The following is a 27,475-nucleotide window of genomic DNA, read 5'->3' as shown; positions in this document are numbered from 1 at the left end:
ATACATTGCACATCACTGACAACCACATGACATAGCTACAAACAGTAGAACAACTCCTGTATGCAAAACGTACAATCAAAAACTTTTCAAAGCAGTGCCAGTGGAACATGTGACAGGTGGCTGCAAAGGGGATAAAGTGAGACACATCATACTAATTATTGAACACAAATATTTGATAAGGGAATATTTTGACAAATCAGACAATCAAGCATTTGAGTGAAACTTTGATGAATACTTCAATGTTGCAATATAAATCATCAAAATTTTCCCACATTAAACTTTTCCACTATACAGTAGCTAACAAAGCACCAAACAAGAGTTGTAATATTTCACCAGAAAAGGTATTGGAATTTCAACATTGGTATGGTGGGATATTTGGTACAATGGAGCTAGTGTAGAGGTCAAGGAGAATGGATTAAATTTCAGCTCACACACTGGTAGTTTTCTCCTGACTAGTGAGCCCTATGTACTGCTAGAGTAGTTGACTGTTCTATTAGAGCACTTCAATTATAACAGCTTTCCACTATTTCTTTCAACCACTTATCCTTAGAAGAACTTAGCCCTTCCCCTTTCCATCATCTTTCCAATTATAGCATAACTTCTACTATTATATCTTCCAAAATAGTGCACAAAAATTTCCCTCCAAATCTGCTGTTGACTGATGTAGTTGCACATATTATGTGAGTTTGATTTTGGATACTTTACTCAAAGATTTTCGCTTAGGCTCCTAGGTTATAGTGGTAAACAACATACAGGTTCTGCCTTCTGTGTTCACCCTCCAGTGTTTAACTGGTAAGATTGATAATAAATACATTAAATACATTTACAAAAGTCCTTCCACCTTCCACTTATTTAGGCCAAAAATGTATAATTTTCTGTCCTTCCCATGACCCTTTGTGTGAATGTACGCCAGGGACATAGCTAGCATGCACCACTTGTACATGTGGTGTATATAGAATTTATTCATTGCATCATATTTTTAAAAAGCCTTTTGATACTATGGCTTCTGTCTCACTCTTCTGGTATGAATATCAACGATAATGATGCAATCTAATTATGCACAACCACATCTCACCATTACTTGCATTTCCACTCTGACAGATGCATAACGCTAGAGTCACCAGACCCTAACTACTAGCAAAGGGTGGCCGCGCCAGACTAATGCTTGGCATGTCAGTGTGCTTACATGCCATCCCCTGGTTACACCCACCTCCTCCCCTAAATGAAGGTGCCTCCTCTGCCCTGAACTTTAATAATTGAACAGTCACCACATGTAATACTATCCTACGGCTGCTTAGTGTGAAAACTTGCACTATCCCATGGGCACTGCTAGGAATATTTACAAATGAATTGTACATGGTCCAGACTCCTTTGTATGTAATTCTGTATGTAAGACTCACAACTGCAGAACTACATGAGTACTCATAATAACCTCTTGATTTAGCCGGTTGCATATAGCTACTGGGTAAAGTATTGGTGTTTTATTGCTACTGACTAGCTGGGTATATTACATGTACGATACTGCGTGATACTGATGAAGGCAATGCAATCAGCTATAATTTACTTATTCTTTTAATGATACAAATGAGTAGCTATGTGTGTGTGATCAGGCCTAATTGTATAGGTCAGTTCAACATCTAAAAGTTGACCATATATATTTATTTTGTTATGTAGCACTCAGACTACTGGAATTTGACAATCTGCAATGTCTTCATCAGCATCTGGGGGACCAAGTATGGTTGCTGCAACTCGTGGTCCAGGGTAACTGATTTTGGGGGGACTAGTTGTAGCATGACAGTCCCCTACCTCTAGTGGAAAACCCCATACTCTAAGCATGCCCCTTGGAACCACTTGCCTAATTGCTTGAAACACCTCCTTTGACAGAACCACGTGTAGCCCCGTAACACTCATTTAGTCGCGATCAAGTTGAGTCAGAAAACATTGACATATTTACTAACCAATTACTGGACATATAACTTAATACTGTACTAGCTGTAATCATGTGCACGTGTATGTATGTAATTTTCCTTGGGGCGTTCAGTAATCGCCCCTGGGTGCATCTGCCAGTAATCTACAACATGCACGTGAGAATTAATAAACATGATGTCATTGGAGGTGCGTTTTGTTTAGAACTCGAAAGGAAGTTGCCGGAACTCGAAAGGAAGTTGCCGTTCTGCTGTTCCTTTCAGTATAGCGAGGGACTAGCTATTGAACAATAATTATGGCTGAGCTCGGAGAGATAAAGAAAATCCTGCAAGATATCAGGCGAAACCAGTTGGACATTATTCTGCGCTTGGAGGTACGTATGAATGCTCGTCGATCTCAGTTAGTCTCGCGTGCCAGACGGTTTGTGTGGGGGCGGCAAATAAACCGTCTGGTCACTGTTGCACACTTTCCGTGAACTCACTGGAATGCAATTAGATTACATCACGGCATTGTTTTGCGCCAAGGATGATGCAATAATCGTTCCAATCACCTCTTTGAGCAGACTAAGACAATAATTGTACTGGTAATGTCCTGGTGACGTATTCGAAACATTGCTGAACGTCTTCCTCGACAATTCTGTCGTTTCACAAATCCGTAGCGAACCACGATCGTTCTTATACGAATGCTTTTAAGAGCCCTGTACTAGGGAAACAAAGATCCTAACCCCATGGCGTTGTTAAACTTTCGAAAAAGTGATCTGTAGCCGAGATTCAGTTCTTTATTACACTAAGAATTTGAATTATTAGTGGTTGTTTCGTCACAGAGTGCGCGAAGCGATCTGATTGGCTCTGCCAACATTCCGGCAGTGGTCCCGGAATGTGTGCAACAGTGACCAGACGGTTTATTTACCGCCCCCACACAAACCGTCTGGCACGCGAGACTAGATCTCAGTATGGTGCAGTTATAATTTTTGTTCTAGACTATTGAAGACAAGCTTGGAGGTGGTGCTCCAAGTGTTCCAGAACCAATTCTGACCTGTGTCCAGTGCCAGAAGGAGTACAAGGAATCACAGAGTACCGAAAGTTATTGTAAGTATCATCCTTCACCTCTACAAAGTGCAGGTTGGGACTACATGTAAGTTAGTCTCGCGGCGCCCGACCCTAAAAAGAGGGTCTGGTGAAACTGTGTACAAAAAGTTTGAGCTCTGGAATGTTTATTGGATGACGTTTTACGTGTTACGTAAGTGCACTGTTTACGTCACAACATCCATTCAACCAGATCCGCTTACAGCATCACCAAACCAATAGCGCTACTCAACATTAAAATGAACACAACAGAATTGTATGGCTGTTTTCTCAATGAGTTTAAGCAGCAGAGTCACCGGATGTAATTAACCGTAAGCCGCGAATCTTTTGAAATGTACACATTACATAATCAATTTGAAATGGAGCGATCTGATTGGAGCTTCCAACATTCCAGCAGCGCCAAACTTTTTGTACACAGTTTCACCAGACCCTCTTTTTAGGGTCGGGCGCCGCGAGACTACATGTAAGTTGGATAGTGTGTGCCACATGTTGGGTATTACCTTCAGTGGCATAGCTAAGGTGGGTACTGGTAGGGCACAAGCCCAACTAATCAGTTGCAGTACCCTACCAACTCAGGTACTCACTGTACGTAACTAGCTATAGCTAAATTGTGCGATACGAGGTGCAATATGAAGCCGCCTACATGCTACGTAACTAAACTATTATTATGTGAACAAAATGTATGTACAGCTAGTGTCTTACTAGAGATGACAAATTTTAGCTGTAAAATGCCACCAAATTGAATCTCAGCTTGTAATTTTCAAAAATTCTCCTTGGGGTGTGTGTGTGCATGCCCCCAGACCTCCTAGCTGCAGCATGCAAATGTGCTTCACATATCATGGTTGCTGCAGCCTGTATACATACAGTGGTGCCCAACCAATCCTTCTGGGCTAGCTACGCCACTGATTACCTTCAAAGGGGTGTCACACAGGCTCTTGCTGTAGGTAGATCTACAACGACAGTCAAATACAAAGGCAATGGTGAAGGCCACAAAATCGCTCCACAGTAGGTCAATGGTCAAGACGAGATAAGAGTTAAAACCCACAATTGAAAACTATACATATGTGAAGCCAAGTTTACAAAATACACAACTTGCAAGATGTAAGAATCTCCAACAACATGTTACAAAGCTTCAGTAGTCATTCTTCCACAGCTATTGGTACATGTGTCCAACACCCACATGAGTAAACAGGTTTTGAGCTACAGAAATTGAACGTTCAGCTACAGAAAACAAACCTTCATTCAATGATAAAAGGATTGTATTAAAACCTAACTTTCTGTTTTCGTCTTGTCTACTTGAAGGTAGCATACACCAAAAAATTATTGTGCTAAGTTACAAGCACAAGCATGCATAGGGAATAAAGCAACAGTCAGAACTCTGAGAATAAACGCTCAAGCACTGATGGGTGGTTGAAGTCACAGTTCAAGGAGAAATTTTGCCCAGTAAAGATTTGACTGCAGTTGCAGATCTACTTACGGTGCATTCCTAGGTGATACCCCTTGACTCTTATACACAGATTCAGGTGTTGCAATCAGAAGAGCAAAGATTTTGATGCAGCAAAACTCATTCCTGGTTGCAAGAAAGGCAAGCACTGCAGTGAACATCATGAGAACTACACATATGCTGCATATACCACCTTTATGGCGGACATGGTAAGACAGTGTTATATATTATGGTAGGCCATTTGTTTTCAAAATGATTATTTGGTATGTGCAATTAATTATTTGGTATGTGCTATGAATTATTTGGTATGTGCAATTAATTATTTGGTATGTGCAATGAATTATTTGGTATGTGCAATGAATTATTTGGTATGTAGGGGCGGATCTAGGAGTTGGCAAGGGGAGGGCACAAACAGGCCAAGTTGTAGGTGGTTGGGGAGAGCCAGATTCTATTGTTAGTTGCTGTATTTTTGAAGCAGCAAATAGTACACCGTTTAGTAGTATCTCACTGTTGATTTTTACTATTTTGGCCTTTGCAGATAGTTGTGAAGTCTTAAAAGCTGTTTAAAAGGCTCTGAATGTGTTAAACAACAGCAGCACGATAATTGTTTTTAGAGGCGCTTAGTGCGCATGAAGGTGCTGGGTGACAATTTCATAGCTTTGGTTTGCTTTGGTTTCAGGTGAATTTGTTGAGCCTGGAATTTGTAATAAATGCTAGTAAAATGTGCATATTGCGTGAGTTTTATAAGCTGATCTTGGCCTGACTAAGTTTAGTACTTTATGGCTCCTCCACAAGGGGGGGCTTTTGCCCCAAATGCCCCATCCTGGATCTGCCATTGATATGTGCAATGAATTATTTGGTATATTCAATGAATTATTTGATATGTTCAATAAATTATTTGGTATATTCAATAAATCAATTGATATATTCAATGATTTTAGTGTTTTATTTTGTGGACTAGACGTAAGCCACCGATGTTTGGCCACCAGGAATTTTCAGACACTCGTACGCAGAAACTATCTAATGTATTCCCTTGCATTTTGCATTGCTATTACCTTAGACCCTCACCATTTAGTCCACCAAGTTTCGTAGGATTTCTTCAAGGACTGTGTGTTTGGTGAGCCAATAAGCATGTGTCCAAATTGCATGACATTTTGGCCAAAAGTATGGATTTTCGGACTGTAGCTCGCAAAGCACAATAAATGCACGGATTTGAATGAAATTTGGCATGCAGCTAGGGTAATCACTCAAGGTTCAGCCCACCAAGTTTCAGCTTATAAATCGATTGTACGCCTCAGTAATTATTAAATCTGTAAGCGCATGTAGGCGTATCAAACATCGGACATATATTTTCGCGAAAAACTACAACTGCTGATTAAATTTTTGAGCAAATTCAGATGATTTCAGCTTTTACACACTATAAAGAGCAAACAAATCACAACTGATTGTTATTTGAGAGCTCATATATCTTGTGACAGTCTGCAACTGCTCAGCTGACAAAACTAGCTATGCACAGAGAGCCACAAACACCTGCTGCATAGCCATAACAAGCTGTAAAACCTTTATTGTGAATCTTCTCACATGAGAAATGATACAGCATGCAAGAATTAAGAGATTTTTACTATATCTAAGTGACTGTTCTATTAGAGTAGTTCATTTTGCCTGACTGCTTTATAGTATATCTTGTCTTTATACTTACAATGTAATCAGATATTGCTAATAAATGTCATTTGAGAAACCATACATTGTTTAACCAACATTAAGTATTCTATTTATTTATATACTTTATTTTAACAATTTACAGAACTGTACATATGCCATATGCAATACAGTAAAATAATAATAATTACAATATTATTACAGTCCTGAGGGTGCAGAGTTTTACCACTAGTAGCCGTAAGATAGTTATTTATAAAATTATCTAACTACAAGTAAAATCATAAGGGGTGGAAAGGATACAAGTTAAAGAATGCATGAGATAGTTCAGGTATCTCAGGGGCGGATCCAGAGTTTCGAAAGAGGGGGGGGCACCTTTCTGAAAAACAGTTGAAGACCAAAAAAACTTGCTGAAAACCAGTTGAAGACCAAAAAAAAAAAAAAAGGTCACAGCAATAATAGCTAGTTATCCTTACCAACTATATCACGTCTGTTATGCAAAATAAAATCCTATTTGTAGCTTCATAGGTAAGCTACACTGCTTCATGAACATTGTGACTGCTTTATTAGAGTAATTGACTGCTCTATTAGAGTATCTTGATCTTGTATGCAATTTCTTGAAGGGGGGGGGGGGGGGGGCATTTGCCCCAAATCCCCCATCCTGGATCCGCCACTGTATCTTGGAGCACTTGAAGCAGGAACAGAGGTAGTGGTAATTGCAAAAATTATCAATAAAATGTTCCCAAAAACAATTCTTCTAGAGTATCTCGATCTTGAAGGCTGCCATGCTGCATGCAGGACTGTACACCCATGCACCTAGCTGAACAAGAGTGGAGGGTCTTGCACCCTTCTGCTATGTTTATAGGTGCAACTAATGCATTTACCTTAAAGCTTGGTCACTCTGTGCCTCCTTCTATCATGAAATACGTAGTGCATTCACGTGATCTGTAATCAAATAATTAAAATTTGGTGCGGCTATCTAAAAATTTATGCGGGCGGTGATGGGAAACAAGAAATGTAATAATGATGGCCTTAACTGAAACCCTATACCTTCAGGGTAAGGAAAGGTTTTGAGAATGTTTTACAAGTACTGAAAACAAGAACTATGGATCTACTGACAGTGAAAACACTATCACTCACCCATCCGTTTACAACTTGATTGAAATCCTCTTGACTTTTTATAAGATTTTAGTTGCTCATGTGTATAAAGACTGGGTGTCAGTTTGAGGTAGTTATATAAATTTCATACAGTACATCTGGACATTCATGCCCACTCAATAGCCAGTGTTTCAGTAAGGATCTTCCTTGCAACAAATCAGCTTCGATTTATCGAGGTATTGAGGTGCTAAACTTCTTGATCCCGGTCGCAAGTGCATCAGTTGGTGGTATGGAAGTGACTACCCCTTGTTGCTGTTAGCTAAACTGATACAGTACCCCCTACAAATGGCAATGCGCATCTTAAATTTGTGAGAGCTAGGTGCTTAGAAATAATTACCACGCCCCCTGCATAAGCTCTATAGCGATACTAACACCAACCCGATTATGATAACAATACCTAACACAAATTATTTACCAGCGCAAAATATATAATTCACAAAAATATAGTTCACAAAATAGAGCACTAAAATCATTGAATATACCAAATAATTCATCGCACATACCAAATAATTCATTGCACATACTAAATAATTCATTGCACCAGTGTTGAGGCAGTTACTTTTTAAAGTAATTAGTTACACATTACTCAGTGGAACACTAACGAAATTAGTAACTCCGTTACCTGTAGTAATAATATTAGACTCATTACAGTAACTATATTACTTAGGTAACGCATTACATTTGTAAGTAAAGCAACTTCAGTTATATTACCTGTTTTTATAGTATTTCGTTATATTACTTAGTTACCACAAAAGTAATAATTATTACATAACGTGTTACATAAGTAATGCGTTACCCCCAACACTGATTGCACATACCAAATAATTCATTGAACATATCAAATAATCATTTTGAAACAAGTGGCCTACCATAATATAATTCAGGGTTGAAGCCAGGTCAGTTGTACTGACCATATGACGTATTGACATAGATAATAATCCAGAATATAACACAGGCGTGAACAGAGCTCATGCGCATGATGTTGGCCATTCATGGTAATGTAAATGTTAACCAAATACCTAAGGGTTGGAGGATTAGACTATAGTTTGTTGTTTTCTACCAGTACAGTAGGTACTCGATTGTCTGGATACTTGATTATCCAGACTCAATAATCTGAACAGTACTTTTATTAGAGTATTTTAACACTTACTGTATGTTCCGAGAGTATTTGAACAAAACTTTATACAAATGAATGGGATTCACTTATCTGAACACATTGGCACACTGGTGTTCGGATAATGGAGAACCCACTGTAATAAAATTACTAGCAATGACCTGTTTTGAAATTTCTTGAATACTCACACTGTAGTATATTGCCAAGAGCAATTGAACACAATTACTTCATCATCACATGTGATCCCTAAAGCAGATGAGACCTGCCTGACTTAATGTGATCCAAATGATCTGACTTGGCTTCAATCCTGATGTAGCTGTCTTATTACTATGTACTATTAATAATATTATACACTGCCAACATTGTATAATAGTAGGGATCATGGAGGTTTGCATGTTCTCAAAAATAGTATTGACCAGAGATCAGCCTCACATTACCTTAACGGTACCTTGGCAGTATTGGTGACTGGTGAGGTACAACCAAGCCCAAAGGTACCTTCAATGCAATAGGGTTGGGCAATATTTCAATAAATCATCAATACCACCTAATCAAGTGCCTGCAATACACGTATTAGCCTTCACAATATTATTGCATAGGCAATATTTATCATATTGCAATAATTATCGCATCTATCATCTAATTTGTGTCTATTCGGGGCCTGTTATTTGATACAGTTCGTGTATACTATTGCTAACTATGTCAATTGGTTAACTTATTAGCAAGAAAGCTTTGTTTGTAAAGTAATTCTGAGTGAAAACAAGCACTCATATTGACATTACAGACTTTCCAAACTGTAGTAATGTGTTTCAAGTTCACGTGCAATATTGCAATAATGAATAATTGCATTAAAAGCTCATACAATAACCAAATATCGCTCAACTCAATAATATTTCCCAACCCAAAGTAAATATCACCCAGCTGCAGTTTAGTTCTGCTGACTGAGTAACCGACTTACTAATGCCTTCAGACAAATGTAACTTGATAATGGCTAAGGGGCTTGATTTTTATTTATTGCTAGATGTCACTTCATCCTCCTGACAGGTGCCTTTTGGCATGCCACAATGCATAAATGTATGTATCAAGGGCCTACCTTTGTCCTCCTTAAGATGTTAATTCACGATAGCACATAATGGCTTCCCTGTGCTTTCCATAGTGACTGGATTGATTGCAGAGGCACTTTTCTCATACTGTTCTACATTTGTAATGCTGTGTAAGGGCTGAACATAGTTGAAAACAAAGCATAATGGTCACTTCGCTTCTTTCAGTAATTGATAGTTGGGGTGCGCATTCAGGTACACAATTTTATTGCATACGTAGTGCCATTCTTTCTTTTGATATGGTATGCGTGGGTTTACCTGTTGATACACGTTGAATATTTTTGGCTGGAGAACATCTCAAGAAATTTGTACTGCTGGAACCAAAATAAATATTTAAATAAATAAGCTAAAGGAAAAAATAGGAATTTTAAATTTTATTAGGGATCATAGAAATGATAAATAGTGAAACAAGGTAGGTAATCAGTGCCTGCAGATATACTAGTGGACATTTAACCCTATAGACTGGTATATTTGCAAGTGTAGAAAACTTCTGCTGTTTCAATGCTTTCTATTTTTATGATCCCTAAGCGAACTAAAATTCCTAGTACTTGATGGTATATACAATTCAAAAGTTTTACTATGACTTATTCGGTGCACATTAACAGGTCAGGAAGTCTCTTCAGGTGTGGCTTGAAGTTGATGTAACTGACTTTGTGTCTCCAGGCTGCAAGTGGGCAGAGGTATAGCACTATAGCTAGATATTAGATCACGCACGCACGCACGCACGCACGCACGCACGCACGCACACAGACACACACACACCAAACATGCACAGCTTTGAGGAAGTATGTTGTTTTAACGTTTAGGTGGGATTATCTGAGGAAAATAAGGTGTACATTGCTTGTGGTGAGCACAAGAACAGGTACAATGGAATCAAACTGTTTAGCGTGGAGCAACTAAAAGAGTACACTGATGTATGTATGTATGGGTCACTTTTATTGTAACCAGCCATGTATTGGTTGGATACATACTAGGAAGGGAGTAGTGTTGTTCTTAAGAAGACCAGTGATACTGGGTGGAGCATTAAAGGCAGTGTAACTGTGGCTGAGGGACCAGCTGTTGGTAAGTTAGTGCTACATGTAGACTATGTAATATCCACTGTTATTGTCCAGCAATTGAAGTGTCAGTTAAACCAGCCAGCTCATCACAAGTTACTACAAAGAGAGCTATACTCAACTTGACTGGCACTGTTCCAGCATTGGACAGGATTGAAGACCTGTCAACCTCTAGTCAGAAAGTGGTAAAGTTATATAATCCAGTAGTCAAATGCAAAAAAAGCTATGTACCCAGAAAAAAAGGGTGCAGTTTTGGTATCATTCTATCTGAAATTCAATGGAGAATAACTTATCCAAAATCCCAAAAAAATTTTTTTTACTATTTAAATGTTTGCATGTAATTTCTGTAACAAACAGTGGACAGCTTGTGTCTAATAGAAAAGTAATTGCCAGCTGCAGCTTATTTGTTGAGTTTATATTTGAGTAACACACAGCAGAGTACTATATTTTTGCATATACATTAGTTTGCATTTGGAGAGTGCCAGTGGTAACTGGTGAACTAAGTTTGGTGTACATGTACGTGCAGTAGAACTTCTCCTAAAGGACCCTCCTTATGTAATGGACGTACACTCTACATTTAACCTACAGTTTCTGAGGTTCCTGTGGCAGGGGTGTAGCTAGCCAGAAGGTGGTGGGGGGGGGGGGGGGGGGCAGGTATCCCCAAAAAACACTTGACACTGTTCATAATTGCACAAAAGGCTAATGACCCAATGATGAGCTAGCCAACATACGGTGTTATATTATTATAGCTTATGTAACTAGCTACATAACTACTTCATTACTGATTGCTACCAGTTATCACTTATCAGTGGAAGTATTTTTGTCGAGCATCATCACGTGTGCCACATTTGTACTCCAACAAATTCGCCCACAATCCAATAGAATTATATTGTGAATATTTTAGTACAAATACAATGTATCACAGTTACTTACATCAGCCACAGTCTGTACTGCAGTCCTAGCACAATGACACAGTATGACAAGCTCACTCACTTCAGCCGGCAAAATTCAAATTCCATGTATTGGCACGAAATCCCAGCTCTACACCTCTCCTGTTTGTGACGGATCGTCTGACTGACTGACAAAGTAAACAAAAATTAAACTGGCATGCCACTGCACTGTACGGAGATCCAGTGTGATTAACTCGGGAAAACAAAGTTGGAACACTTTATCACCTCGTAGACAGTAGGTTGTAGCGTCATCACATATCACCTGACATTTCTGAATTGTGACTCTTGCAAGATCACTTTGAGTGGGTCATTTGTCTTTTTAGGTTTGAAAAATGCACTATCACGTGAGTAGTGTAGGCTAAATTGTGTATCTAATATTTCCATTCGGTGAAGGCATAGTGTCTATACAGGGGAAACTCCTGGGGATTCCAGCATACCCTATATTTAGCGCATCGTTTTATTCATTGCTTGTAACGCACAAGAAATCATTATATTATTATCATGATTCACAAATGAGTTGAATGTTGTGTACACTCGCGTAGTAGTGCACAAACAGTAATTTAGGATGCATGTCAGTTACTGGTAAGCTTGTGATGGAAGTAAAAAAAAAACACCACTTAGTGAGGGGGGAGGGGAAAATCCCCCCCCTTGGCTATGCCACTGTCCTCTCAACCTCTACCAATACAATTTTACCTCTAAAAAATGGAATAACAATAAAATTTCAACCTCCTTGCTCCTTCTGCCTCTTATCTTCTGTCTTTAAGAATCATGACAATATCAAATGTTGCACAAATGGCCAGCACGTTCACATACCACTTTTACATCCATTATTAGCTCACGAAGGTACTATCTTCTATAAGCCTCTACCTTTTCTTTTGTCCACTAAGTGGGAAATAAGTATTCAGTAGTTTTAGGTTGGCTTCATTGTTGTCTAGGTTTTTCGTTGCTTTGATCAGCTATCCACTGTATTTGTAGTTCTTCCATTGGTGTCTACACTAGGGCTCCACTGCTAATGGATTTAGTAAAAGTGGAGTCCCACTTGTCTTAGTAATGTTTGGGAATTGTCTCCTTGATACCCTTTGTTCAGTTGTCCAGCACATACCATCTTGTGCTGTGGGTGGGCAGTCTTAGGAAAAAACCAGGTTCCACTGTGTACTTATATCTGCGTCATTTGTCATAATATCCCCACCTATGTATTTGGGCTACTGTAGGGACATTGTTTGAATGCAGTAGAGCAACGATAATGATATGCTCACTAAAGCAGTAATATATATGCTCAGAAGCCATGGCTGGCTATATTCACCCTCTATTATTTCCAGGAGGGGAGAGGAGGGAAATAATATTGATACACGAGTGCTCCCTCAATTATCCGAACCTTCACTTGGTTATCCAAACCCATGCATACTGCATCAAAAGAAAGGATGGTACCAGAGTTAATATTTTCATATGAACGCGTGCCCCAGCTATCAATTATTGACTTGAAAAGGAAGTGGCTATTACGCTTCACTTTCAGCTATGTTCAGCCCGTTACACAACACTACAAATGAAGAACAGCAAGAGAAGCACCTCTGAAATCAATCCAGCCACCACAAAATACAGACAATTTGCGTACCCCAACTATCAATTACTGACTTGAAAGTGAAGTGGCCATTACACTTTGCTTTCACCTATTTTAAGCCCATTACACAGCGTTACGAACAAAGATGCCTCTGCAATCAATCCATTCACCACAGAAAATACGGATGATTCCCGTTTACAAATGGGAAACGCATCGTGCTACTGCGAATCGACACCTTGGACTGTCAGCGAAACGAAATAGGGCACAAAGGAAGACAAAGGTAAGTCCATGATGCATGCATTTTACGTACTGCAGTATGCCAAAAAGCACATCTAGGGAAAAAGCGACGTCATGTAGCCTTGTTATTGAGTTATGCTTGTCTGAAGGCATCAGGCAGTAGGCATCAGGGAGTTAGTCAGTCAGTAGAAAATACAATTTTTAGCTACCTGTTGGAAGCATTTAGGGTCATACTGAAGGCACGTTTGGGCTTATACCTAACCAGTACTGTCAAGGCACCAGGATGGTATTGTGAAACTGGTTTTTTTGGCCAGAAAAACCCAAACCTCCATGATTCCTAACATACAGTTCTACCGTACTGTATGATAACTACAGCAAAGAAAGTACAATTATGGGGAAAAGGGAAGGTCATCATCTAAACTTTGTAGAGCCCAATATTGTAAAATCATCCTGGCATTGTTTGTCTATAAACACTCTGAAAATTAAGTTTTCCTAGCCACTTTGGGTTTGGAACACCACTATGAGTAGTGGTACTATCAGCAATGGATCTAAGAATTGTCAGTGCAAAAGGTGTCCAGACCCCCAAAAGATTCCACAACTAGTGGAATGCATCTCCTACCTTTTCCACAGCAGCCAGGTGCTTAGCACCCTTAGCCAGCAGCAGCCACCCCTGCACAGAGGAAATATGAGCAGGCTGAGCAGTACTGCAGATAGAGACATTGAAATAGGCAGGACAGCCATGTTGATAATCAGGATGAAATAATCTCTAAAGTTTATTGCATTCTACTGTAAAATTAAGTTTGTACTAACATGTGGGATTCTTGCAGATCCGGTAAACAAGTTGGCTAATAGTTTTACTCAATAGAATGCCATGCTCTACTGTGGTCAATTACACTGGTGGTAAGTAATCATCTCATTTAATTTTGCAGTTGAAACAACTAGCCTGCTTGTCTATATGGCATATTGTAATTTACGGCTGTATGGTTGATTTTATTCTGCAAAGTTACAGGGAAGGTATTAGCTGAGTCTTAGTATAGATACAATTGGAAACCTGTGTTTGTTTTTTTTTTGAAGTGATAGTTAATCAAGACACATGGTAGTGTGTCGTGCGGCCAAGAAAGCTGGCTTGCCACACTGTGAGTATATTTACAGGAAGAAATGTTCATGTATATGTAGCTCCATGCTCCCTTCTTGAATTGGAATCATTTTATACTGCAAATTCCCTCCACCTTCAGCACCCCACATAAGCAAGATTGTCTGATGCAATCGTGAAACATGATCCTTCAAACTTTGGCTTAATTTATAGGGGACTTGAGGGGTATATAATTTTTTGTACACTTTACAAAAACCATAATAAAATGCAAATGTGTTGCTAAATTTTGTTGAGCTTTGGTGCAATTAAGAACGTATTGTAGCATATTGTGGCACAACCACCTACCAAGTTTGGTGCAAATCTGAGTAATGGTCATATATAGAGCTATGGACGATTACTTGCATAAAAAGGCTGACTTGTTGTCATGCCTACAGGTTAAACTGCTTATGGAAATAACTTAAAAATTGGTATGCGTATAGGTTAACCATCATAGCTCAAACCTTTTGTGATTAAAAAGAAGTCACATTGACAGCTATAAAGTTAAAGACAAAAACCAAACAATTGTAAATTTTGGGGTTGCAATACTCTAACAGTCACCGCGGGGTAAAAAGTAGGCTTGCGCCAATTATGCCGGCATAATTTTGAGCATAATAGGCTAGCAAAAACATCAAGCATTATGCCAGCATAATATGACAATTTTCAAGATTTTTAATTAATATGTGCAATGTTATTATTTTTTATTGTTTTTTTTGCTGATTATTTACACTTCACGGAAAAAAGATCAAGATACTCTAATAGAGCAGTCACTTACTCTAATACAACAGTCAGGAAAGACTGATATACTCTGATAAAACAGCCAACTCTAGAGCATAATCTTGATTTGAAGGCATAACTTTGAGCATAATAGGCTGAAGTTTTGAGCACTGCTCAAAAGCATAATAGGCTATTTTCAAAGCATAATTGGCTCAAGCCTAGTAAAAAGTTGCATGCAAAATGTCAACAAAAAGAAACTTAGCTACCAGCATTTGAACCAGGGACTTACATACTGAACACCCAAATCATTAACAACTGAGCTGCTGCCATCACAGTTGTTCATCTCACTTAATTTCTACTTGAAATTCTAGCTAAAATCTACTCAATAGTAAAAATTCATAATTTCATAGATCTACCAATGGAAAATCTAGAACATTCTATGTGTGTTCTATTAGAAGTCCAAAACAATGTGCACTCTATTAGAGCATTACAAAAGTAATCAAATAAACTCTGTAATACAATACTACTACAACTTTTCAAATATTCCATCTAATCAAAGCTGGTATTATAGCACAGATCAGTGGGGTAGTACACTACTACTAAGACCTACTCACACCAATTGTCATCATCATAATTATCATAATAAGTGCTAACTTGTGGCAACAGGCTGAAAATCATATTCTAGCACAGGATTTGCTTTGTAAAAATTGAGCAACTGCAACTAATCATGTTTTGCATGAAAAATCGAGATACTCTAATGAAACAGTCACTACAAAATCCTAATAGACAAATAGTACGACCATGTATACCTAACTTGGAAGGAATTTATTTTGTTATGAATACACTATTGCAAACAAATACAGGCACTACAATGCAACTTTATATAGCCATGAACAAGCAAGCACAAAATTATATCAGTATATAAATTGGCTTTGGTATCGGATTGGTAAGTATTTTTCTGTTTTGGTAGAGCAGTAGTTTGTTTTATATCATCTTCATTGCATCTGTAGATAAGAAGAATGATTTTATGTCAAACCTCAAATCCAGTTTATGGTTGGCTCTGGGTATACAAAAAGAAGTGAAATTCACACAAAAACAGCCAAGCCGTATAAAAGGGCTTCTAAAAGCCTGGGTGAAAAAGTTGTGAAATCAAAGGTGGCGGCCATGAAATGGCTGCAATGATGTTAATGATAATAGTTTTAATAATGCACGAAAGCCAATATTACAATTTAACATCATTGCAGTAGTGCCGTGCGATAATTGTGAATAATCGATTATCATGAAAAATCATTATTGTTATTGATCGAAAATTTTCATTATTGTGATAATAAGAAATTTCCGGATACTTCTGTAAACTACATGTGGCCAACCTGAAATGAGAAAATTTACAATTCCAGGTATAATTCTAACTAATGCTTTAATTTTTTTGTCATGATACTATTTCCTATAAAACACGCACAACTGCATAATGAGTGACACAGTGATAATTTAATAGAGACATTTACAGTATCTAATTAGTGATTACATTGTAGTCAAGTATCATGATAATCGTGATAATGAGGTACGGTAAAGTTTTCATTATCGCACACCCCTACATTGCATGCCACCTTTAATTGAAGGGGGACTGTGCACATACCACACAAAACAGTCAAGCTGTATAAAAAGGATGGGCTTGGGTAAAAAGAGTTGTGAACACTATACCAGCAACAAAGAAATGCTGAACATTAAATGGTAATCCGGCAAGCTAACATGTTATGTAAGTAAGTATAATATATAACACTCAGAGGTAACGTTACAATCCCTCACGAGTGCTCAAATCCAGGCCACCACTCGACACGACGCACAACTGGAATAAATCACGTGCAAAGGCACGTGGTTACTGGAGCAGCTGCCCGAGGGAGCTCATGTGTCATGGCTACACGTAGTGAGTTAGTTAGCACACATGCCAAAGAAATTGCGGGTTGAAAATTGGCTACACGAGTGTCAACTGCTTGCGAGTGTAACATTACCTCTGGGCGGTACTGTACTTATACAGCCTATGCCTCCATCTCCCATTCAATGATAAGGAGCTACTGTTGTAGGAACCTAGCTCAATGCATTCTGTTCTACCTTTAACGTCTTAAATAACTATGTTTTGGCTCCATGCTTTCCTAATTTCATACCCTCCTGATTACTTAAACTGTGTGCTGGTTGAATCATAGGAATTTTGGTTTCACAAAAGCTTACTTTTGTGTTCTGTTCTATAGACAACTAGTTACACTTTACCAGAGGATGTAACTGAGGTACACGATGCTGTATTGGTAGTGAACTTGTGGTAATTAATTGTGTGTAGGGACCTGTGATTGATGTGGGGGAGGATTATTCTAAGAACAGAAAGACTGATTATAAAACAGAAGCAGATGAAGGGTATACATACAGTATATTATGTACATATGCAGATAATTGTTGTGGGTCCATATGTGAGGCTGAGCTCTCTGCAATTTGTTATTACATTTCATGTTTATTGATTGCATTGCTATAGTTGTACATTACAACTACAACAAAAAGGTGACACCAAAGCTAACTCCAGTTTGGAAACACGAGATGGTATGGACTGATATTCTACTATATACATCAATGTATGTGTATTCTTTCTATTTAGGAAAGTGGAACAACCTATTTACTGCTACACTGATAGTCACAAACTCTGACAATGATAATCTCGCTATCACTGATGTAGAAGGGTACTATTGCACTGGAGGTATGTGTGGCTGTATAGTGGGCGTGCCTCATTGCACACTCTATAGATGATGGAACAGGTGATTGGGCAAAATGTGATGATGCTTGGATTGGAGTGGAGTCTTATCGTAACTATCGCTTCCTTGACACACCAAATTTTAACATTGAGTCTGCAAAGACTGGTACACTGGCTGTGAGGCTGAACATCAAGATACCAGGTGATGTCTTAAGTATCTATGTATGTACTATATCACTACAATCTGCAGTACAGGTACCCCTCCTTCAGAAGGAAAACCAGGCTGGAGGGCTCACAAGTCTTTACCACAACCACTTCACCTCAAAGCTGTGTTCACTGATCAGAAGGACAGAAAAGCATCTATTAGATTTGAGTTTGTAAGTCACATCCATGTAGATCTCTACCTAATATATTGTATATAGGGTAACCCTCCCATTGATGTCAGTACTCGTGAGAAGAGGGAGTCAAGTTGGGCTAAGGGTGGCCTGTATTCTTATTGTTTTGCAGACAATGTGGAGAACTTTCAAAGAAGTGATGCTGCAATCTTCTTTGTAAGGAGGAATGGTTGATTGTTACATGATTGGCCTTTTGTGTTGTGTCTGCAGCAAAGTGATGGAATCCTATGTTATCAACCTGCTATAGAAGGAGTAGGTGTTAGTACACACTACATTGGATCAAAAATGGGAGAATTTGTATACCGAGCTAAGGTATGGATAGTGTGTGTGTGTGTGTGTGTGTGTTAGTGTTGCATGAGGCAACATAGCCAGGAGTATCAGCCTGGTAATTGCAGGCTCAATTCTCAGTGATGACTAGTTTGCTATTGTTGTCTTGAGTAAGAAAATTGCTATAGTCTACCCAGCTGTAAATGGGGACTTTTGTTAACTTGGGAAGCAGCCTAGCCTACCTAGCTGTATTAATGGGATGGATTCCAATTATCTATGACTCATAAAGTGGGTAAGGTCCAAGTGAACTTTAAGGCCCACAGCTGACCTCCTGAGACATATCACAGCCTCTTGTGGAGTACTTCAGGATAGCTTTCCTGCCCTTATAGGTGGCCCAGTGTTCCACTAGGTAAAAAAGACCATGTACACAGCAACCAAAGGCTTAGCCTTTTTGCTTTTGTATGTAAACATGTGTGTGTATGTGCGTGTGCGTGTGCATATGTGCATGCATGTTTGTGTATGTATGCTGCGTGTGTTTGTGTGTGTTAAAAGAGAAACAAGAACCAGGTCATGTGACAAGTGTATCTGTTAATGATATAGAAAGCTGGAAAGGCTGAAGTCGAAATTGAAAACTATGCTAAAATGAAAGAAGGAACTGAGTTGAGGGCATATGCTTTAGTAGATCTAGAAAATGAAATAGCATATGGCTTCAAGGTGAGGTATATTTACATGTAATGTAATTAGATTTATATATATAGTTTCCTGCTAAAGATTATAACAGTAAAACTACTGTATGTGTTCAAAGATTATTTACCTTCTTTCATGCTGTACTGTGTTGATTATAACCTGAGTACCCACCCACACTTTTTATAGACATTTTTTAACTCCACAATTGCTCACACATAGCAATTTGGTATGTGTTATCGATCACATAAGCTTTGAGTTAACTATGAATTCACAATTCCACTAGGTTTTCTGTAGTACTAGGGATCATAAGTCGTGCACCTTTTGCATTGCTACTCATAGTGTGATTGTATGAATAGTGATGTAATTTAGACTTGATACACATAGAGTGTTTATGTGGTACTTCAATCCATATAGAAGAATTTTGCTACTTTCCCTTACGTTTAAAACTACTGAATTTCATGTAGGGACATGATAGCTACACAGAAGCAATTTCTGAAAGTTGGTTTAAAGTTATCCAGCTGAGTGGCTATTGATAATGGCACTTAGTTCATGACATAGCAGAGCACCTTAAGTAAGAGCTTATAAACCTTAATCGCTTATAAGTTCCTGCCTAAAGCCATGCAATTATCTTAGCCTATTAGGTTTATGACCACCTATCGAACAAGGTTAGAAGACAGTGACCAGCATGTGTAAATTTACACATTTTGTATGGTGTGTAACATACTGTATAGAAATAGAAACTGTGTGATTGTAGTGTGCATGACTTAAACCCCATTATGTTATGATGTATTGTTGTGTTGTTAAATTCAACATACATAACACGGTGTTTGTGTATTCATCTCTGTCAATCCACAGATGACAATTAAAACTCCAACATCATTTGCTAGCACTCACTGTTTGTTGCCACAACCTCCTGACCCCAGCACTATGTCACTGACTGTGTCACCAGAGGTGGGTATAGTATGGGCACGCAATAGTATCCCTGATATGTTTATGCTTTCATTTACAGTCAGTGAAGGCTGGTAATGAGATCACCATCAAGTGGCAGGTTGCAAGAGCTTTTAAAGGAGATCGCATTTGTAAGTGCATGGACCATGTGTATTTCACCTTGGCCCACATGTATATTAGTACAAGGGCACAACTATGATAATATTTGAGTAAATTGTCCTATTTGTTTATACATCATTTTGACACCTCGGATCAAAGGAAACTACAGGGTTATATTTCACATATTGCCCTGACCACAGGGTGATATCTAGATATCGTTAGGGTGATATCATGATATAGTCCTGACCACAAATGCCTTTGATGCTGAGGCAACTACAAAGCATCAGTTCTCTTATATTAAGCTGCTTAAAGTTTTGCATTGTGGGTTTGAGTTTAGCATATAGGCTTAGCTGGCCAAACGTTCTCTTCAAGGCAAAATAATTGAATGAGTCGTCATCACCACTAAATAATTGTTTGTGCAGCGTTGGGGATGGTTTTCTATGTAACACATGTGACAAGGTGGTTTAGACATTCTTAACCTATACTCTTCAGCACTTACTTTAGCACCTTAGACTATTTTAGACATCCTTAACTGGGCTACTAGGCTAGAAATGGTACCACTAAAACCAGCAAAACCCACAATCATTTGTTTTTTGTGAATGCCACAGCCCAAATTTAAACTCACAATCGATATCTAGATACCTTTAAGTAATATGGTGAATGTAGGTTTGTCTCCATCTATTCTGTTCACCTACTAGGTGAGCATGCCCAAGTGGTATACTTGTACCATGGCCACTTGGGGTTTGCCTGATATATATGTCCATGCCCTCAGGCCTGTGGCCCTCCAGCCTGGACATATATAGTAGGCAAATCCTTCGTGGCCATCATATAACTAATGTCAGGACACATAATAGTGTGTTGTGCAGCCAAGTACAGCCAGTGCAGGTGCATGACAGACAAGTGTGTATTTCACAGGTACCAAGAAAATGCCCTTTTCATGCATCTGTAGCTCGATAGTGCCTGATGGGAAATTAGCCATTTTAGCTGTAGAAACTCCTTCAGGGTGGGGCACCTCCTGTTTCGAATTTGAGCTGAATCCTTCCAGCCATCATTGAGATATACACCTTCTAAGTTTGTCTTAATATTTCTTCGTATTTTCCTTTATCTTCTTCTGAAAAAATGATATAACTCGTGCATGCTTTAGTCGATTTTCTTCACATTTAAAGGGAGCTTCACAATACTATCCTGGCACCTTGGCAGTATTGGCTAGGTGTAACCAAGCCCAAAAGTGCCTTCAGTACAACCCTAACTTTAGTACAACCTTAAATGCTTCCAATAGATGACTACAATTTAAAAAAAATTGTTCAATGGAATTTTCTGCTGACTGACTACCTGCCTGCCTGCCTGATGCCTTCAGACAAACATAACAAGATAATAACCAAGGCTACAGGCTTGATTTTATTCACTGTTTGACATCACTTCATCCCAAGATGTCTTTCGGCATACCATAGTACTTACAATGCATGCATCATGGACTTACCTTTGTCCTCCTTTGTGTCCCATTTCTTTTTGCTGACAGCCAAGGGTGTCCATTTGCAGTAGCACAATGGCTTCCCTATATGGGAATCGTCTGTATAATTTCTGTGGTGACTGGATTGATTGCAGAGGCGCTTCTCCTACTGTTCTTTATTTATAGCACTGTGAAACAGGCTGAACATAGCTGAAAGCAAAGTGTAATAGCCACTTAACTTTCGACTCAGTGATTGATATTTTAGGCACACTTTCAGTCGAAAACATTACCTCTGGTGCCATCCTTTGTATTGATGTCAGGTTCATCAGTCATAATAATGTTACAAAGAAGTAAACAAACAAGTATAAGGAAATATTAAGAATTTTAAGTTTGATATCATAGAAAAAAAAGTAGGGAACTAGGTAAGTTGCCTACTCCTGCAGATATACTAGTGGACATTTAATCCCTAATTCAGTCTACCCATACCATGACTGAATTAGGGATTAAATGTCCATTAGTATATCTGCCGGTGTAGACAACCTCCCTTGTTTCCCTACTTTTTTTCTATGATCCCTAATTGAATTTATAATTCTTAATTTTTCCTTGTACTTGTATATATTATCTTCATCACCACTTGAGGTAGCTAATGTGACACGAATGACTACAGTGGAACCTCTCTTAACAAACTACCCAAATTAAGAACACAATAGAAAAAACCTCCATAATAAGGACAAAAAAATTTGGTCCCAACAGGTCTAGTTAATACATTTCTTACCTCTGAAGAGGAAAACGTTTATGTTACAGCAAAAGTGGCCAAAAGTTCTGGGCCCCAAAATGTCTGTAATAGAGAGGTTCCACTGTATTTATATACTATTTAATTTAAAAAAAATTTAATAATGCTTTACAGCACAAGTACTGAATATTCATTCCTACTGTATCTGTATCAACCAGCCTGCTTTTCCATTGTTCTACCTATACCCATATTCACTGGAATAAAGGCTGAATGAATAGTGTGGTATAAGTTGACATGTTAAGTACTAGCTGTTTATACTGATTATGGTTTAATTGCAACTATGTAAAAGATCTATAGGAGTTCACATATCATCATCTTTAAAATCCTCGACCCATTGTGAAATCATTGCTTTCAATGCCTACAAAATTTTAAGATTAATCCGAAGGACCTTCTCAATGCATTCCACCTTAGCCAAAAAACTACTATATCTCACACTAGTACAATCACGATTGACATACTGTAGCCAATTATGAAGACCTTACTTAGTAAAAGACATCTCTATTCTGGAAAGAGTTCAAAGGAGGGCAATGAAGTATATATTAAATGACTATCACTCACCCTACAAAACTAGACTATACAAACTTGATTTACTCCGTACCAATACGAATTGAGTGATTTACTTTTTTCATAAAATCCTACAAAACTCCCTATCCCCACTTCGACATTAACAACTACGTATCAATGAAAGCATCATTATCCACAAGATCATCATCATCAGGCAAGTTAGTCCATCGTATTTCCACAACCAATTCGAACCGTCATTTATATTTTTGCTGACTACCAAGATTATGGAACTCTATACCCTCGATTGACCTAAATCTACCTTATGTGACAATAAAAAAAAAACTCACCCAATTTTTATGGCATCACTTTTTAAACAATTTAACTCCAATAATACTTGTACGTTTCATTTTTGCTGTCCCTGTTCTTTCTGTACCAACAACACACACACCACCCCTTTTTACTCTATATGAAACTAAGTAGTATATTTTAATTAGATAGTTAGTATTTGTGATTAGCTATTGGCAGTTCGTGCTTTTAGCTATCAGCCACCCTACTCTAATCACTAATCATTATTGTCAGTCTTGTAATCAACTATATTAGTACATGTACGGTGTGCATGGTTGTAAAACTAATAAACTAATAAATAAATAATTTGCAAGAAGCTTGTCATTGATAAATACTTGCCTTTTCTGGTTCCCCTTCTTACATTGCAGTTTAAAGGATCAGTCCCTATTAAATATTTATGATTGTACCCTTCCATGAGAAACTGAAGACTATGAAATATAAAAGTAGGTTCTGCCCTTTTTGTAAAATATTTAAAATAATCTGTTAGTGCACATATGCAGCTGTTGACTGACCATTCTTTGAGGATCCAAGGAAATATCTCTTTGTTTTAACACAATAACATGGGAATCTTGGAGCTATGTATCTTTACATTATGCATTAATTGGTTTTTCAGTGTACAACAAGGATAACACATAGCAAATGACACTTTTGTAGTGTCAACATCTGATTGCTTATTATAGTCTGTTCCCATTCACATGAGCCCTCACCAAAACTCTAGTGTCAAAGAGATGTTCATCCCCGATTTCGTGCTGGAACAAGTATGCTTGTGTTGTAAACATATTTGTGCACCTGAATAGTCCATACTAGGAATATTTTTAAGCCTTATAACTCATTTGTTCACTTTTATATCCAGTTGTTCTGGCATTTAATGGACTACTAAATATTTGGGCAGCTGGCCCATTAACAGAAACAAGGGCTCAGGTGAATGCCAACCAACTATAGAGTACTATAAGGTATTTCATCTGATCATACAGTTATGCAATGACATGCTATACAGGGCAATGTACTTCTTATCTTTACCAACTCAGCAGGGTGCTTTACTGACATTGGTAAACCAGCGATCCATGTTAAGACCACAAGAAAACTATAGTAACCAAATTGAATATTGTGAAACATTTGCATTTCAGGGACACTGGATTTGTGCCAATGAACTCATTACACTGAATAATTTTGTTCCTCTTCACCCACAGGCAATCTATATTGTTGAAATTTACTTAATGATATATCCCTATAGATGTGTACCCACAATATGGTAAGAAGAATGTTGACAAAATGTATAACAAACAAGCAGAATTAACTGGAGAAGTGACCATGAAAGTATGTGCTTATTAAATTAGTATAGCCATCGTTACTATCTGACTTGTTATTAGGCTCCTAGCACTGCTGGAGTATATGAGGTACGATATTACCCATCTTCACTGAGTACCAATGTAACAGGGTACTATCATGATGTCTACTGGCTGAATACCAAGTTCACTGTTGTTCAGTCATGGTGATGTGTGTCACTGCATGGTATTATTGTGTGTAGAAACTTTTGGAGATAGTTTAATTTCTTAATAACATTAATTTTGTGCTTTTAATTAATTAAAATAGTTGTCCATGAAATGCATGTGACTGCTATAGAATAAATCTATATTATTTAATATTTCTATTAGAGTACTGGAGTGTTTCATTTTTAACAGCTTTTGTTGTAAGCCTTGCTCCTAAACTCTTAATCTTGACCACCAGTCGTTGATTCTTTTACCCTTTCCTTTGTCCTTTCCAGTTTTTTTCTTAAAATGTAACTACACATGTAGCCTCCTCAGTTACGCTGGCAGAAGTTATTTTACTTGACCATGTGTTAGAACTAAGTGAATGTCTCATGATGCCCAAAACAATTATCATACATGTGCATGGGCAAGTTTGTTTTTGCACACTTGGTGTGTAGTATTCTTAGCTTACACAATGCATGCATGATAGTATGCGAACAGAATAAAGTAGCATTGATTGTAATGCATTGATATAGTGTCAGAGGTGAACTGGAAAAACTGTTTGAACAGTCAGGTGCACGAGGGGCACAGAAACAAGTTTGTCAAAAAGTCATTAGAGAGCATGCATGTCATCCCTTCCCCTATAAACTTCTAAATCTTTAAACTTCTAAACCAGGTTCTACAGAATAATACTCATAGGCCATAGCATAATATAAATTTAATATATGTGACCTAATTTGGGAAAAGCGTCAATCTACGCACATCAATAGATACGCAATTTTAAACATTTCAATCCAGTATATAGTTTGGGAAGGACAAAAGCTATGGAGTTTGAAATTTTCATAGTGAATATAGCCAACCATAATGTTTAGAGAATTATGGCTATTGCTATAATCAAGAGTTCATAATATGAACTCTTGCTATAATACAGTTATCATGTTCTAGCCCACTATGATTCTATTTAACGACATTGTCAGGACTACCTAAGGGAAACACTTGTGCCTTTAAGGAGCACTTTGAGAAGTACTTGCATGTGTATATTAGCATAGTGCAAACCCTTTACCAAGTGCTTGAATAAGTGTTTTAAACATTAGTAAGTGCTTAGTTTTCTAAGGCCTGGTAAACTTGATTACTTGTTTCTCATCCACAAAAATTTGGATTTCCATGCAGGCAGGAGGTCATTTTTCATTATTCATTTTTAAAGAAACCACTCCGAATTAAGCTGTTTACTATAAAGGTTAGCTTAAAGCCTTTTAAGAGCAAGTACTTATGTTTTACCACCATTTCTGAGGTGCGAGTAGCATTACTGCTCTGTAAAATGATAGCTAGACTTCTTAACACCAAAATACAAGTGCATGTGATTGATAACAGCAATAATGAAATTAGAGGTGATGCATGGGATAAAAAAGGGATGCAGGCAGGGATGAAAAACATTTAATCAAGTTTGCCTGACCTAATGTCTGAAACACTAAGCAATTAGCATATTAGCTAATATTGGGAAAGCTGAGATTAAATCCCTTCAACACCTTATATAAGGTGTTTGGCACTGTATTTTGTTTAGAGTCTACTTGTAGATATAGTTAGTCCCTGGTAAAGAGAAACACTACCAAAGCTAAGATTATTCATGACCACAACATTGCACATCATTACCTACAGTTTTCCCTATTTAATTGCTGCTGAAGTACATTATAACTAGTACATTACTTGTAAAAAAGTTGGCTATACCAGCTTTGTAGTATACAACTATACATGTACAGTGATGCCAACAGTGCCAAGCATCAGAAGTCAGAGGTGTATAGCTACAGTGTAGGCAGATGAGGCAGTTATTGCCTCACCAAATATTGGTGACTGAACCAAGAGCTACATTGTTCCTTTTAGATGCATTAAAAGCTTGCATTAACAAAGTTTATATGTTATTATATTAATTTCAACTTACTGTATACATTTAAGAGTCCATGAAGGGGCAACTCCAGGTGTCAAGAGAGATCAAGATATCTTAATAGAACAGTCACCCTAATAGACCACTTACCCTAATACAACAGTCAAGCAAGTTTTTTTATTTGATAAATTACTTGATGGTCTAACTTTCTCAGGGTAGCATGCATACCCCTGACCCCATGGATTGACATGTTTCACATGCTATTATGCTTATAGTTCTCAGCCAGAGTCAAGGTCTGAGCTACATGCATATAGAATACCACATGCACATTCTTTGCAATTACCATAATAGTACGACTAAAATAACCTCCAGATTCAATCTTGCAACATCTTAATTTTCCTGGGGGAAATCCCCCAAGATCTTCATAGCTGGAGCGCTGAGTGTGCTTACATGCATTATTCAGATAAGCATTGCAAAGTCTGCCTCACCTATTTAAAATTTCTGGCTACGCCCCTGGAAGTGTATGATATAGCTAAATAAAAGCACCAAGAAAGACTTGTTGAAATTTCAATGTTAACATGGTAGGATGCTTGGTACAATGGTGAGATACGTAACAGTGTAGAGTTCAAGGTGAAGAAGAAAAAATACAATTTCAGCTCACTGCAGCTGATCCTTTCTACCCCCTTACATCTTTTGGATGTTCTATTATATTGGTTGACTATCTGAGTGCTTCAATCTTTAATTTAACATAATATTATTTCAACCACCTCTTGTTGATT

The 27,475-nt window shown here is 38.0% G+C and overlaps 1 protein-coding gene across 1 annotated transcript; it reads left to right on the top strand.

Moving 5' to 3' along the window:
* The first annotated feature begins 2,111 nt into the window (after positions 1-2,111).
* On the top strand, positions 2,112-24,953 carry LOC136269239 (uncharacterized). The gene is made up of 20 exons (XM_066064740.1): positions 2,112-2,299; positions 2,906-3,060; positions 4,529-4,664; positions 10,086-10,160; positions 10,287-10,394; positions 10,455-10,542; positions 10,593-10,720; positions 17,373-17,408; positions 17,459-17,532; positions 17,648-17,712; positions 17,768-17,866; positions 17,913-18,062; positions 18,116-18,237; positions 18,283-18,411; positions 18,466-18,567; positions 19,123-19,236; positions 20,065-20,160; positions 20,219-20,288; positions 24,583-24,665; positions 24,719-24,953. The coding sequence occupies exons 1-20, from the start codon at positions 2,222-2,224 to the stop codon at positions 24,842-24,844; spliced, it is 2,034 nt and encodes a 677-aa protein (XP_065920812.1). The 5' UTR covers positions 2,112-2,221; the 3' UTR covers positions 24,845-24,953.
* Positions 24,954-27,475: the final 2,522 nt, after the last annotated feature.

This window comes from Dysidea avara, chromosome 10, assembly GCF_963678975.1.
Source record: "Dysidea avara chromosome 10, odDysAvar1.4, whole genome shotgun sequence".
Lineage (NCBI taxonomy): Eukaryota > Metazoa > Porifera > Demospongiae > Dictyoceratida > Dysideidae > Dysidea > Dysidea avara.
Note: the sequence above shows the minus strand (reverse complement) of the source record. Positions and strands in the feature narration are given on the sequence as shown.

Bases quoted from the DNA above. Each gene is read 5' to 3' on its own strand.
- LOC136269239 (XM_066064740.1), top strand. From the start codon at position 2,222: ATGGCTGAGCTCGGAGAGATAAAGAAAATCCTGCAAGATATCAGGCGA. The intron at 10,543-10,592 runs GTAAGTTAGTGC...GTTATTGTCCAG, and splicing joins GGCTGAGGGACCAGCTGTTG to CAATTGAAGTGTCAGTTAAA. The intron at 20,289-24,582 runs GTAAGTGCATGG...ATATCCCTATAG, and splicing joins TTTTAAAGGAGATCGCATTT to ATGTGTACCCACAATATGGT.